The sequence below is a fragment of the Triticum dicoccoides genome, chromosome 3B (genome assembly GCF_002162155.2).
Source record: "Triticum dicoccoides isolate Atlit2015 ecotype Zavitan chromosome 3B, WEW_v2.0, whole genome shotgun sequence".
NCBI lineage: Eukaryota > Viridiplantae > Streptophyta > Magnoliopsida > Poales > Poaceae > Triticum > Triticum dicoccoides.
Genome location: NC_041385.1, coordinates 167552972 through 167566052, shown reverse-complemented (window position 1 = coordinate 167566052; position 13081 = coordinate 167552972). Strand labels below are relative to the sequence as shown.

The following is a 13081-nucleotide window of genomic DNA, read 5'->3' as shown; positions in this document are numbered from 1 at the left end:
TTTGTGTTGGTTTTTAGAACGATTATCTATTTATCTCTTTGTTATATATCATCAGTTGTCTGCTTGCCATGATTAAACTTCTCATCAAATTATGCCTCAAAGGTCACATTTCTATTCATAACATATCATGGAAACACTTTATGTTGCTCTCCCCCCTCAAAACTACAATACTCAGTATCATTGATGTCCAACATGGTTGGCACTACCATCATGACTAAACACTCAATCTCCTAACTACTAAAAAGCAAAGAATAACCAATTTACCCCAGTCCCTGAATTCCTGAAACCTTAGTTCATAAGTCAGAGAACCATATATTTTGAATTATAACTTACCTTCGCATCCACTATTCAGTTGTTACTTGAGTTAGCACTGCAAAACATGTTGATCGATTCCTCCTCCTGACTCATGGCCGCAATGCCCCATCGATGGTGGCAAATTGGCTACAATGGGCCAATGTAAGGTGTCAAGAGCTAACCCATCAACCCAATCAAAGAGGAAAAACAAGTTGGGAATCGACACTCCAGGGAGTCATACTTTGCTTTCATCGCCAAGGTCGTCAGCGACACTCTTGTGCGTGCATGAGTCGTCGCGGTGCCTCCATCGCCTATATTTCATGCTTGCTTCCTCCCACTACCATCAACTATTTCATGATTGCAAGCATGCGATCGTAATGGGCAAGTCGGTATCTAGTCAGAGTAGGAGAGAGAAATATTGCAATATGGACAAGACTGGCTAAATACCGCGTCAAGTCGGCAAGGACACTTCTTTGGTTGAAAACAGACAAAACTTGTCGACTGTTGAGAGTTTATATCATACAATTTGTCTAGTTTTGAAGTTGAGGGAATAAATCTGCACTAGTCAACTAGTTTATCGATGGAATATGTGCTTATCTCTTGGTAAACGATTCATGGTTGTAGATGTCAGTTATTTATATATAACAATTAATAAAAGTATGTAAATTACCCGCAACAAAAGCATGTAAATTGTAGATTTTGTACTACTAAACTTAAAAACATTTACCATGGGTGTTAAGCTACAATATTGTCTTGTCACTTCTCACCGGAGACGGCAGTTTGATATATTGCATGAAGGGACAGTCCAATCCCACGAACGCTGTATGGCACTTGGGCCGTTGCTATATGTGTACAGTCCACACTAATTGGGCATATGCACCTACACATATTTTGGCCCCGTCTTGGGCATGGCAACGCTGCCTGTTCTTTCGTATGACCTGTCTCCTCTTCCTCTCTCGGTTGCTTCCTGCCCATGCTTCTCTTGTTCTTTTCTCTCGGCAGGCTTGTGACCTGGTCAACCAGTGCAGTATATAGTACACCAAAGAGGATAAGAAGAATCAAACTTGGCTATGCAAGTTGAGCTTTCATGAATGGTTTTGATGAGGCCAGTGGGTCTTATTAAAACCCCTGAAGCCGTCGTTCCCATGCACAAAACCTGGATCATTATCCACACCATTAGAATATACTTGTACTGCTCAGTCGAAACACACCCTAGTAGCAGTTGTTTTTGCTAGTAGGCTTAAACAAAATGCAGAAGAAACACCTCCTAATTCACATGCCAACTATGTCAAAACTGTGCGTAGAAGTTTTCCCGCTGCAAATTTGGTGATGCGATACATTTTTATTTATACTTATTATAAGATATACTTATGCACAAACAAGAATCTTTTGAATTGATGGAGGTACCACATGTGCATTGCTACCGATGAAAGCAACACCTTCCACCGAAAAAAAAGTTTAATTTATGTTCTCGCAAAAAAAAAGACACATATGTATAACGTCTACGTAGGGTTTTTAATCCCTGATGGGCAGCGAGTACAACGGCCTACTTGTCACTCCACTCCATAATGAATATTAAATTATGCATAAAGATTCCTTTTCAGTTTTCGTTGTTTGCTGCAATTATCTGTTTCTTTTATATTTCATTTTTTACCTTACTTTTCTTTCGTTGAAAAAATATCAGCCATAATTAATTACTTTTGAGTGTGAATTCTTTAATTTTATTTTCATATAATAAAGATAGCATATTTAAAAAGTAATTAAAATCATATTTTTAGAAAGACGGTACAAATAGGAAAAAAGACCGTGCATATACACACGTACACTCGCCTCTACGAGCACTCCCGGAAGATTGAGCCGGCAAATATTAAGATTGATGAAGTCACCATAGGCGCCGATAGAAACGTCGTCTGCTACTGAACGAACGTCATGGAAAGCTTGAAATATATTAAGAAAAATGTGAGCACATATGCCAAATCTGGATTTTTTTTAACACGGTACAAGTGGATTGGGATTAGTACGAGGACAATGAACCTAACCGTTTGAGTTATGCCTAGTTCACTAATTAAATTTCATATTATCTTTTTGCAAAAAAAAATTAAATTTCATATTATCATTTTGCCCATCAGGGTTCAAATCCTGGTGCTCGCATTTATCCTGGATTTATTTCCCGTCAACTACGAGTTGCATACGGTAACTTGGTAAAATATCAATATGATTTACCGGCTTAGTCTTTTGAAGGTGCTCATAGGGGTAGGGTGTTTGTTCATAGGATTGAGTGTGTATTTTTTTAACATCAATACATGGTCACGTTCATATCCTTGGTGCCCTCTACTTTGCGAAAGGTTTCCACTAAGTTCTCACTGGACGATCCTTTCCGCTTGACATTTGCCACTCGATTGCCACTTTCTTTGACTTTCAGAAATTCGCTAGGCATTTTCAGGTGCTCTCCACTCTCGAACAAGCTTTCAGCATTACCCGCCAATTTCTTTTTCCACGGGAAGCAGCAGCGTCGGGCCCACCACGTCATACTCTGCCATGCACCAAGGATATGAACGTGGTCACGTAGCGCGCCTCCGCGCCTGCGCGAACCAATTGGACGCTAGCTCAGCGCACAGTCTAACGGCCAACGTCGTTCTCGAAGATGCAAACCCCAGAAAACCACCCGACACTGCGGGCCCCGGAGTGCTGGACATACCTGTCAGCGAGCGTGTATACAGATCGGTATAGGAACGTGTACGTAAGGTTAGGTTGCCGAGGGCGCAGAGACATCGCAGCGAAGAACGGCTGCTTCCGTATTTAACTCCGGTGGGGAAAAGGATCTGCACATATATGCCCCCCAAAAGTCGGATTATTCCACTCCGGTTTCTCACGAGCTTTCTGTACGTAGGAAAAATATCTGAGCCCACCAAGTGTAGGAATATTGTGTAATTGACCTAGGGTCGTGCAAGTTTTTCTGGATATTATTTCTTTTTTTTTCTACTCCCTTCGTTTCTAAATATAAGCGTTTTTAGAGATTTTAACATAAGGACTGGGCTTCGACCCATGCCCACCCGAGTTCAAGTCCCGGCTTGGACGCTGGTGCTCGCGGAGTTTCTCCTATAAATAAATGGCAACGAGGGTTAGTCCTTGGGTTGGTCTTATGTTTTTAGAGATTTTAATACGGATCCCATATGAATGTATATACACATATTCTAGAGTGTGGATTCACTCATTCTGCTTCGTATGTAGTTCATATTGGAATCCCTAAAATGTCTAAAATTTGGGAACGAGGGAGTAATAATTACTTTGTGAACTTTATTTGCGGTCAATTACTTTGTGAATTTAAAATGAGCAATCCTTGTATATGGCAAATTGTTCGTTTATTTGTCAGCGGGAGCACATATAGCTCATCTTTAGATTTTAGAGTTGCATGCATGGCCAATGCGAAGAAATTGTCTTCGAAGAGAGGAAAGGCAATACATTCGTAGACAATTTAAATTCCCGAATCATCGAGAGTGTAAGGGCAGCTCTAAGGCCGACCCTGAAAGACACAGTAATTGTTTGTGGACTAGGCCGGATTCTTTCATGGACAAGAATACAGGAGTCCGCCATCCTCAAATGCCCCCACCTAGTTAAACTTAAATAAAATATAGACTAATTAGCTTGCTTCCGCCAAATCTAGTAGCAGGTAGCCTGCTTCCTTTTGTCAAATGAAGCATTTGAAGAAAAAAATAAAGAAAATAATAATAATGAAACAAAATGGCTAGTGGCCACCGTCAAACTTTAAACATGCTATCTGTCAAACGGCATGTCAAACCCAAGTAGCAACGCAGAGCGGCCTTCTGCCATCCGGGCAGAGAGGGGTACGATGTAGTGGCTTTTTATTGGCCATGCAGATGTCCGGACTCCTGTAAACCTTCCTCAAGTTTGTTTCCGGTTTGCAGAAATTCAGACATGCAAACTGGTCCGCAGAAAAATAGGAGTATGCTTTGGATGGCAAACTACGTCCGGACAGCTCGGTCCGGACGTTTGCGAGATATTTGAGGATCCGCGTTCGAAATGCCCTAAAACTTTTACAATGTGACATACTTGTGTGTGATACTCAATATCTTATTTGGCCGTAATTGGAAGAATTCCAAAATGTTCTTAATTGAGTTGTCTATGATCGCAATGTTTCATAATTTAAAGCAATGGAGAAGAAATTTTGGCTCACAAGTTGGTCCAGATTGGTTACTTCTTTTGTTGGATAAGGTAATGAAGAGTTGCAATTGTTGCTTTCATTTTGGAGAACTCGTCACCTTAGGAATAGTGTGACCTTTGGGGATGAAAAATGCTTCAATTCCAGCGTTATGTTCTTGTACAATCTTTGGGTGACTTTAAGTGGAGCACCAAAGGAAACTATTCATCCATGGCCTGATAAAGGTAAACGAGTCGTTGACTAGGCGAGTTTTACTATGCTCGATTTATCAAGTACATCCTTGACACGCAATATGCTGGAATGACCAAGATTAATGTCGATGCGAGCTTTCCGGCGGAGGAAGGTTTTGCTAGCGTATGCGTTGTGGCTAGAGATCATAAAGGAATGTTTTTTTTTATCTTCGTGCGTTTCCGTCTAATCTGTTCATCTGTAGCGAAACTCTTTTAGCGTGTCTATATGTTGTGTTGGCCATGCATAATCCTATTATTTGGGAGATTTGATTATTTGTTGTGATTTTTTTGCCTGGTGATGTTTTAGACAGGTCGATACTCTTTGAGTTGAAGATAATCGTTGGGGGCCTTTCAGCTTATTCAACGATCCTCTTTGGTGAACATTAATTTGGATGCCAACATAGCTGTTGGGGAGATTGCAAAATTTTGTTCAAACTCTAGGTCGGATGGGTTATTGGTTAGGCGACAATTATGCAACAATGATTTTTACCTCTTTCTTTTCTTTATATCAATATATGGTGTGATTTTGAAAAGCAAATTTAAAAGTGTTGTTAAGATATATATGAAGAAAATAACCAACATTGCTTTAGCACTCTAACTAACCATTGTCCACAAATTGACCTACCAATTGACTTTTTGCATGAAAAATCAAGATCATAAATCCAAACTCCTCCTATACGGCCAACCTTTAAAAACACATACCAGTAAATACACAATCTTAGAGGCGTACCCGTGAAAAACTCCCAAAGAAGCAATCAAAGGATTTTACATGACATCATGGTCCACTCTCAGGGAAAACCCAAAATTACAAACAAGTCCCTCACTCATCTCGCCGTCTTCTTCACCTGGCCGTTGCTAGTCAGTGTCTCACTACTCGCCCGCCTCCACTCCCAGGGTCCATCCGCCCCCTCTCCCTCTTCCTCTCCCGCTCCAAACCCTAACCGCACTCCTCCGCAATTCGCTGGAACCCCGAGATCCGCTCCCCCGCATGCCGTGATTGCCCCGGCGGCGCGGCAGGCCGGCCCGAGTGACTCGCGCACCCCTCCGGCGCCGTTGCAGACGGCGCCGCCATGGGCTGCGTGTGCGGCCGCCCCGCGGCCACCGACGACGGCCGGTGCGGCCAGACGCCCCCACCGGCGGGGAAGCTCTCGGCGGCGGGAGTGGCCGTGCTGAGGAGGGAGGAGGAGGCGCGGAAGCAGGCGAGGGCGCGGGATGAGGCGCTGGAGAGGAGGCGGGCGGCCGCGATGGCCATGGCGGCGGGCCAGGTGAGGAGCCCGGTGCCGAGGGCGCTGGAGGCGGAGCAGGTGGCGGCAGGGTGGCCGCCGTGGCTCGCCTCCGTCGCCGCCGAGGCCGTGCGCGGCTGGGTGCCGCGCCGCGCCGAGTCGTTCGAGAAGCTCGACAAGGTCACGCTCTATTCGTTTCTCCGCTGCGTGTTTCACATTTTGCTCGTAGCTTTGGTCTCTGCTTCGGGACATCGGAACAGCAAAAATCAGTAAAATTGTCCTGCAATTGCTGCCTCTCCTTTTCTGTTACAAGACGAGGAAATATGGCGATTCATTTCCCTTCTTTATTCTTTCTTGATTGCTTTAGTGGATGCTTGGGATTTGCAAAATTGCGCTGTAACTGGGGAATTTGCCTTTTTTTAGTGGTAATTGGTAGCTGGGGGCGACTGGTAACAGTAAAATTCTGTTGTGAGTGGAGAATGTCTTTTATCTTGGATGAGAAAATGTGGTAGTCTTTTCTTTCTGTTGGACTTGTGTTGTTAGTCTCAGTGGACCATGGAACCTGGAAATATCAGACATAACTAGCAATCTCTGCCATTAATGGGGCAATCCTTTCGTCTCGGGGGCTAGTTTGGATAGGCAAAAAGCAGACCCAATCTCTTTAGGTTCACATGGATCTTAGTTTAGTTCCCTTCCCATCTAAAGGAATTACGCTTATTCCCTTCCATCCCAGCAGCCCTTACTAGATATATGACGACAAGGTTCGAGAGTAAGGTGTCTACTTTTCAGCTACATATTGCTGCCCCAGGGAAGACAAAAATGGGCAGTGCTAATAATGGCATCGTACTTCTCACATTGCATCGAACTTCATTAGATGGTCGAATTTGGTGTTGCCATGCTGTTGATACGTTAGGTTTGCACTATTGCTTTCAAAGGTTAGTAACAGGTTGAAACCAATGCATTATTTTTCTAACATAAATTTTATGCTGTAATGAACGAACCTGTAAATGGTTTCATCAATGAAATCGGGCAGAAGTCCCTTTTCTTAAAAAAAAAAGCTGCAACTTGTGTACATAGATGCTTGCTGCACTAAGTTATCAGTTTCCGCATATAAATATCACCTGGTTTAACTTATATTTGAATATTGTGTTCAATCATTGCTCTTTTTCCCATTATCTAACAAAAAACATTGTTCTTTTGTATTCAGATTGGTCAGGGAACATACAGTAATGTCTATAGAGCTCGTGATCTTGAAAAACAGAAGATTGTTGCTCTAAAGAAAGTACGCTTTGATAATCTGGAGCCCGAGAGTGTGAAATTCATGGCCAGGGAAATCCTCATTTTGCGACGGCTTGATCATCCAAATATTATTAAGCTGGAGGGTCTAGTAACTTCAAGGATGTCTTGTAGCTTATATCTTGTTTTTGAGTACATGGAGCACGACCTAGCTGGCCTAGCTTCTTTTCCTGGACTAAAATTGACGGAGCCTCAGGTACATGGTATTCCAATGCAGGGGTGCTTAGTGCATTGCTCATTCAATATTTCCAAAAAAAAGTCATGTTGTGCAATAATTTATAACCCCTTATGGTTAGAACGTTCAGCTAATAAGCATGATTTCTTTACAGGTTAAATGTTACATGCAACAGCTACTCCGTGGCCTTGAGCATTGTCATAGTCGTCATATTCTGCACCGTGATATTAAGGGTTCCAATCTCTTGATTGATAACCGAGGCATACTGAAGATAGCTGATTTTGGATTAGCAAGTTTCTTTGATCCTGAACAAAGGCACCCTTTGACTAGCCGTGTGGTCACACTTTGGTATAGACCACCACAACTTCTGCTTGGTGCCACAAATTATGGTGTTGCTGTAGATCTGTGGAGTACTGGCTGCATTCTTGCTGAGCTATATGCTGGCAAGCCTATCATGCCTGGTAGAACAGAGGTATGCTATCAAGCCCTTTTCTTACTCGAAGCAAGTGCAACAAGTTAGTTTTCTCAATTTTTGTTATAAAACTAACTTGTGTACACTATTCTTTCTGCAGGTTGAGCAATTGCATAAAATATTTAAACTCTGTGGTTCGCCATCAGAGGACTATTGGAGGAAGTCTAAACTTCCCCATGCAACCATTTTTAAGCCACAGCATCCATATGCAAGGCGTGTTACAGACACATTTAAAGACTTCCCTTCACCTGCTCTAGCATTAGTAGATGTTCTTCTTTCAGTAGACCCAGCCGATCGACGGACAGCGTCTTCTGCGTTGCAAAGTGAGGTATTCACATTCATTCTACTTTTCTCCAGTGTCAGAAGACAATACTGTTTGGTTATTTCGGGCGTACATATTTTACTTGACCAAGTACATCAAGCCATTTGAGTTCCCAACTTACTTTTTCACCGTAAAGTATTTTAGTGACTAGTGATTGAAGCTTGAACCGTTGAACGTAGCGAAGCTTAACCATTTCGACCTTACTTTTTTTGTTCCTTGGATAGATCAGCTTGCTTCTGATTGGATTTTTAACATTTTATGTTTAAGAGTTTATCCTAGTAGTTGCACTGTCTAAGACAGTAATGAAGAGCTCCTCCTACTTATTTTTTCTCCGAGAGTCACCATTTTCTACTTAGTTGCACTGTCTAGATTTCTTTTTAGTTGGGTGCAATTGGTTGGATCAAGGACGATAGTTATAAACATATAGTGCTACCCATTTCTGTGGCTTACTTAATGTGTATGTCTTTGTTGGAAAATGATGTAGTTTGCCAACTGGAGCCAGCTAAAAAAGTCACAATTAATTATTGAGTTGAATGTCTAAATGCTACCCTATGATACCATCCACGATTTTGTTTTGTTCTTATTGATTTAGAAATTTAACAATGTATTTATAATTATGTTTTTGCAGTTTTTTACAACAAAACCATATGCTTGCAATCCTTCAAGTTTGCCAAGATATCCCCCCAGCAAAGAGTATGATGCAAAACGCCGAGATGAGGAAGGTCGAAGGTACTCTCAACCAACTTATTCTCTTGAACTGAGAACATTCTTCTAGAGCTCGGATGAAGGTTCTGCTGACCTGATGTCATTCTTATTTTATTTTCATATAGAACTGGAAACACGGTTTTGCAATGAAATAAGGCTGTTTATTCACACTGAGCAAGTTGCGCTAGCATCTTCATTACCTCAAGTTTGCCTAACTTGCCGTAGCCCATATATTTGCTTTGGTTATGAAACATGAACTTATCTGTACAGTTTGTTGGGAAGAAAACCATTCAATGCCACCAGATAACTCCATAGTTCTACCTGCAACCAGATAACCACTTTCTCCTTCTAGACCCACATTTTCTTTCCTCTAAGCCATCGCTGTTGCCATTTTGTCCTAGTGACATTTATTTGTGGACACATGAAACACAGTGGAAAAATAGTCATGGCCATTGAATGAAGAGTTTGAAATCTGATGCCAATGGAATGAATAAGCACTTATGTGGGAGCATATCATGCAACTGATAGTTATTATGTGGGAGCATATCTTGCAGCGGATAGTTATTATGTTCCTCTTTTGCGGGGAACAGAAAATTGGCTGGAAGTTAAATGAATAGTGTAGGTTTGATTAAACAAACTGTGTATTCTGTTGCCGTCATTCTTTTATTCACTTTTCTAAATGCCACACTGGGATCTTCTTCACCTACTTTTAAAAAGTAGGTATAGTTGGCTAGAAGTTAAATGAATAGTGTAGATTCGATTAAACAAAGTGTGTATTCTGTTGCCGTCATTCTTTTATTCACTTTCTAAATACCACACTGGGATCTTTTTCACCTACCTGTAAAAAGTAGGTATAGTGCCCATTTTGTATGCACTCTTTTAGACTTTTACACCTTCATGACTCATTTCATATGTTTGATCTTTCATTGCCTATGGTTTGTTGTCTGCTTCATATTTGTTTTAATAGTTTGAACTTCAGTGAAAAAGAAATAGGCTTGTGTCACGAATCACTTTTGTTTTTAATCTCATGCTTATGCCTTTCTCTAGGCAAGGTACTGCTGGAGGAAAGCAACATCCTGAAAGACGAACTAGAGAGTCAAAAGCAGTCCCTGCACCTGATGCAAATGCAGAACTAGTGTCATCTTTGCAGGTATAACCAACTCTTTTATTGACATCTTACTGAATATAGTCTTGTGGTTGTTGAGGCTTATTCACTGTTATTAGTGTTCTTTGAAATTATGTTTCCACTCGTAATCGTAAATAATGCTATATGTGATCATTCCTTGTATATATAAGCTACCCTCCTTTCTCACAAGCATGTTGTATAAAGTTTTAAACACACCAACAAGCATGGTCAGTGCATTTTCCTCTAGATTTTTACCATCCCCTTAATTTTTTAGTTTGGAATGCCTAAATTATGCTGTCTTCTTTTTCAGAAGAGGCAAGCCCAAGCCAATACCAAGAGCAGGAGTGAGATGTTCAATCCTTGCAAGGAAGACTCCGCATCTGGATTTCCAATCGAACCACCCAGTTCAACTCACATCATTGAATTGCCTGGAGACTCCAAACACGTCTACCCAACGAGAACCTTCCATTCTGGGCCTTTAGTTAACCCATCAAAGACTGGAACAAGCAAACATGGCGAACATCATGTACGTGTCGTTGCGGAACCCCGGAATTTCCCTGTGGTTGTATCAGCAAAATCAGATGCGCGTCCGGATGATAGCAATGTGACCGGGTTTACTCAAGCTGAAGCATTTGCTCATGGGCGGAGGCTCTCTGAATCTATCAACGGGCACTTCAGTGGTAGCGGGAAGTACGACCAAGTATTCCACCAGAAAGATGACAAGGGCGCTGGCAGGGTGGATGGAGGAGCCATTGTAAGTTACCCCCAAACTTGTGCCCAACGGCGAAAAGTTTTCTTATGCCATTTCATTCATGTCTATTGCATGGTTCCCTCAAATATCATATGTTTCACTTGTTTGAAATCAAAATACCGTCACATGATAGGGTATAATTTGTACGTATCCAGCAAGTTGTTCTGAAGTTTACAGACCATGATCCTAGTGCATAGTAAATACATGAGTAGGGTGACATTAGGAGCATACTGTATCCATTCATACGGTTCTAGCAATAAAGAAAACTGAACTGTTTGGCATTTGACGGCAGGGCTACGGATCGAAAGGCAACAAGATCCACCATTCCGGGCCTCTGACCTCCTGCCCTTCGGGCAACGTCGACGAGATGCTCAAGGAGAACGACCGGCAAATCCAGGAGGTTTTCCGGCGAACCCGAGTGGAGAAGTCGAGGGTGAGGAGGGCCCATGGGCACGCCGGAGAGGCTGGCCTGAGAGACTTCGGTGCTGTCCCAGTCTTCCCTTCCAGCCGCTCCAGCTACCGAGCCGCGCCCCAGTAGTAAGTCGGGGACGTGTGGGCAGGCCGTGTAAGTTCATATAGCTTAGTGGCAAAAATCACTCCGTTTTATTGCTTCTTTCCCCGCTTTAATTCCCGGGGGATACACAGCAGATTCTGTACAGGAGAAAGACTCGGCCGTGTAATATTTGCCTGATGGAATCACCACGGAGGTGTGAGGGGAGGAGGTGATTTGTTGATTGGGAGGTGATTTGAGTGTCGTGAAAAGTAGTGTTGTCTGGCAGGTCTCCCGCGTTTCAGTTTCTGATTTGCTGCTTGCTGGTGAGCTTGGAGTGTGCCACTCGTTCAGTGTTAATGACGCTAGAAACCGACCTGTAGCTGTGATGGGCACGAGCCGGGGCCTCGGGTCAGCTTCCTTCTGGATCACTTTGGCTGATGATGCGGTCAACATGACTTTACCTTGTATATAAGGACTACTTATTTTTTTAAGTCAAAAAAAATCAAGCGCCTATATAAACTTACGAAAAACCTGACGCAGACACGTCCGCAAAACCGGCATCACGGAACATTGCAGCAGCGTATAGGGCACAGGGCACAGGCCGACCTGGCGATCGACATAGACTCCACGCACGGTAGAGAAGAGAGCACCGGTCATGGTCATCACCCATCGCACTAAATCCATTGACTCTGACCTCACGGTAGACAGCCATCAACCAAGTGAACATGACGAGCCGCAGATGGCGAGTGGCGTTGGTTTACCTGGAAAGCGACGGTCGTCCTCGGGTGCGGCAATTTTTTCTCGTTAAATACTGCAACGCTCGCAGAGACGTGTTGGGTGGGCCATCTGGATCTCAGGACACATGCGGCGTTGCGTGTCCTCAAAGACGAAGGGGATAGCAAGCAAGAGGAGAATGCAGGTCCGCTTCATGCGTCGTGTATGACGATCCGAGACAATGTTTTTTTTGGTGTAATCCGAGACAATATATATGTCCACGTGTGTGCGTAAAGGTGCTTCTGGCCTTGTGCATAGTCACACGGCCCGTGATCAACTTTTAGCCCACCAACTGATAGCGTCCTGCACGTAAACCGATGATCATCCAGTGGACATATGAACACGAGTGGCCACTCGCCGGAACCAACCGGAAAGTGCTACCCAAACGAAGAGGACTATCACGCTGCTGGGTTAACGTTTTTGTCGCCGTCTTGCCGTGCACGGGACGGGCGGGCCGCCTCGGCGGTCAGTCGTCCCCGGCGGATTCTTCCTTCCTTCCCGTACGACAGGCGACAGCAACATCCAGCGATCGATCGATCGATCAGCCAGCCACACCTCCGTGCCAAAGCAAGCACGCACGCACGTACGAGAGCAAATCAAGCTCAGCTTCGTCGATGGCGGGCGCACGGCACGGTGTGCTCAAACATGTGAGACGGCGACCCCGCGAAAATAATTAAAATTTTATCCGATATGCCAGTGATGCGCGTGCGTACGTGTGCGACGCGAGAGTGGTTCAGCAGTACTAGAAAATCATTGCCAGAGGCCTCTCCAAAGCATCTCGAATCAAGCATTGATCGACGATCGACGGTCCTCACGTGCCATTGGCCGTGCCGTCTTCAGCAGCCGTACCGCTAGCGGCAACAGGGAGCACGTTAAAGAGTAACACGTCACCCGCAAAAGAGAGAGAGAGAGAGAGAGAGTAACACGCGATCACACTGCTCCGCTAAATGGCTTGGCAAGCGACAGGCGGAGCCATGTATCGTCGCCCGTCAGTCAGACGCGCCATCTTCTTCTGAAACGCGAATTGAAGGCCGGTTGGT

General features: G+C 43.7%; 1 protein-coding gene across 2 annotated transcripts; it reads left to right on the top strand.

The window, feature by feature from the left end:
* The first annotated feature begins 5570 nt into the window (after positions 1-5570).
* LOC119275367 (probable serine/threonine-protein kinase At1g54610) lies at positions 5571-11568 on the top strand. Of its 2 annotated transcripts, none has more exons than XM_037556184.1 (8): positions 5571-6107; positions 7135-7419; positions 7553-7870; positions 7971-8198; positions 8821-8921; positions 9945-10047; positions 10337-10777; positions 11067-11568. In XM_037556184.1, exons 1-8 carry the CDS (start codon positions 5775-5777, stop codon positions 11310-11312), a joined length of 2055 nt encoding a protein of 684 aa, XP_037412081.1. In that variant the 5' UTR covers positions 5571-5774; the 3' UTR covers positions 11313-11568. The 2 variants fall into 2 exon arrangements, with proteins under 2 accessions (XP_037412081.1, XP_037412079.1); XM_037556182.1 differs by having other exon boundaries at positions 5572-6107; positions 10334-10777.
* Positions 11569-13081: the final 1513 nt, after the last annotated feature.

Bases quoted from the DNA above. Each gene is read 5' to 3' on its own strand.
- LOC119275367 (XM_037556182.1), top strand. From the start codon at position 5,775: ATGGGCTGCGTGTGCGGCCGCCCCGCGGCCACCGACGACGGCCGGTGC. The intron at 10,048-10,333 runs GTATAACCAACT...CTTCTTTTTCAG, and splicing joins AACTAGTGTCATCTTTGCAG to AAGAGGCAAGCCCAAGCCAA. The intron at 10,778-11,066 runs GTAAGTTACCCC...ATTTGACGGCAG, and splicing joins GGGTGGATGGAGGAGCCATT to GGCTACGGATCGAAAGGCAA.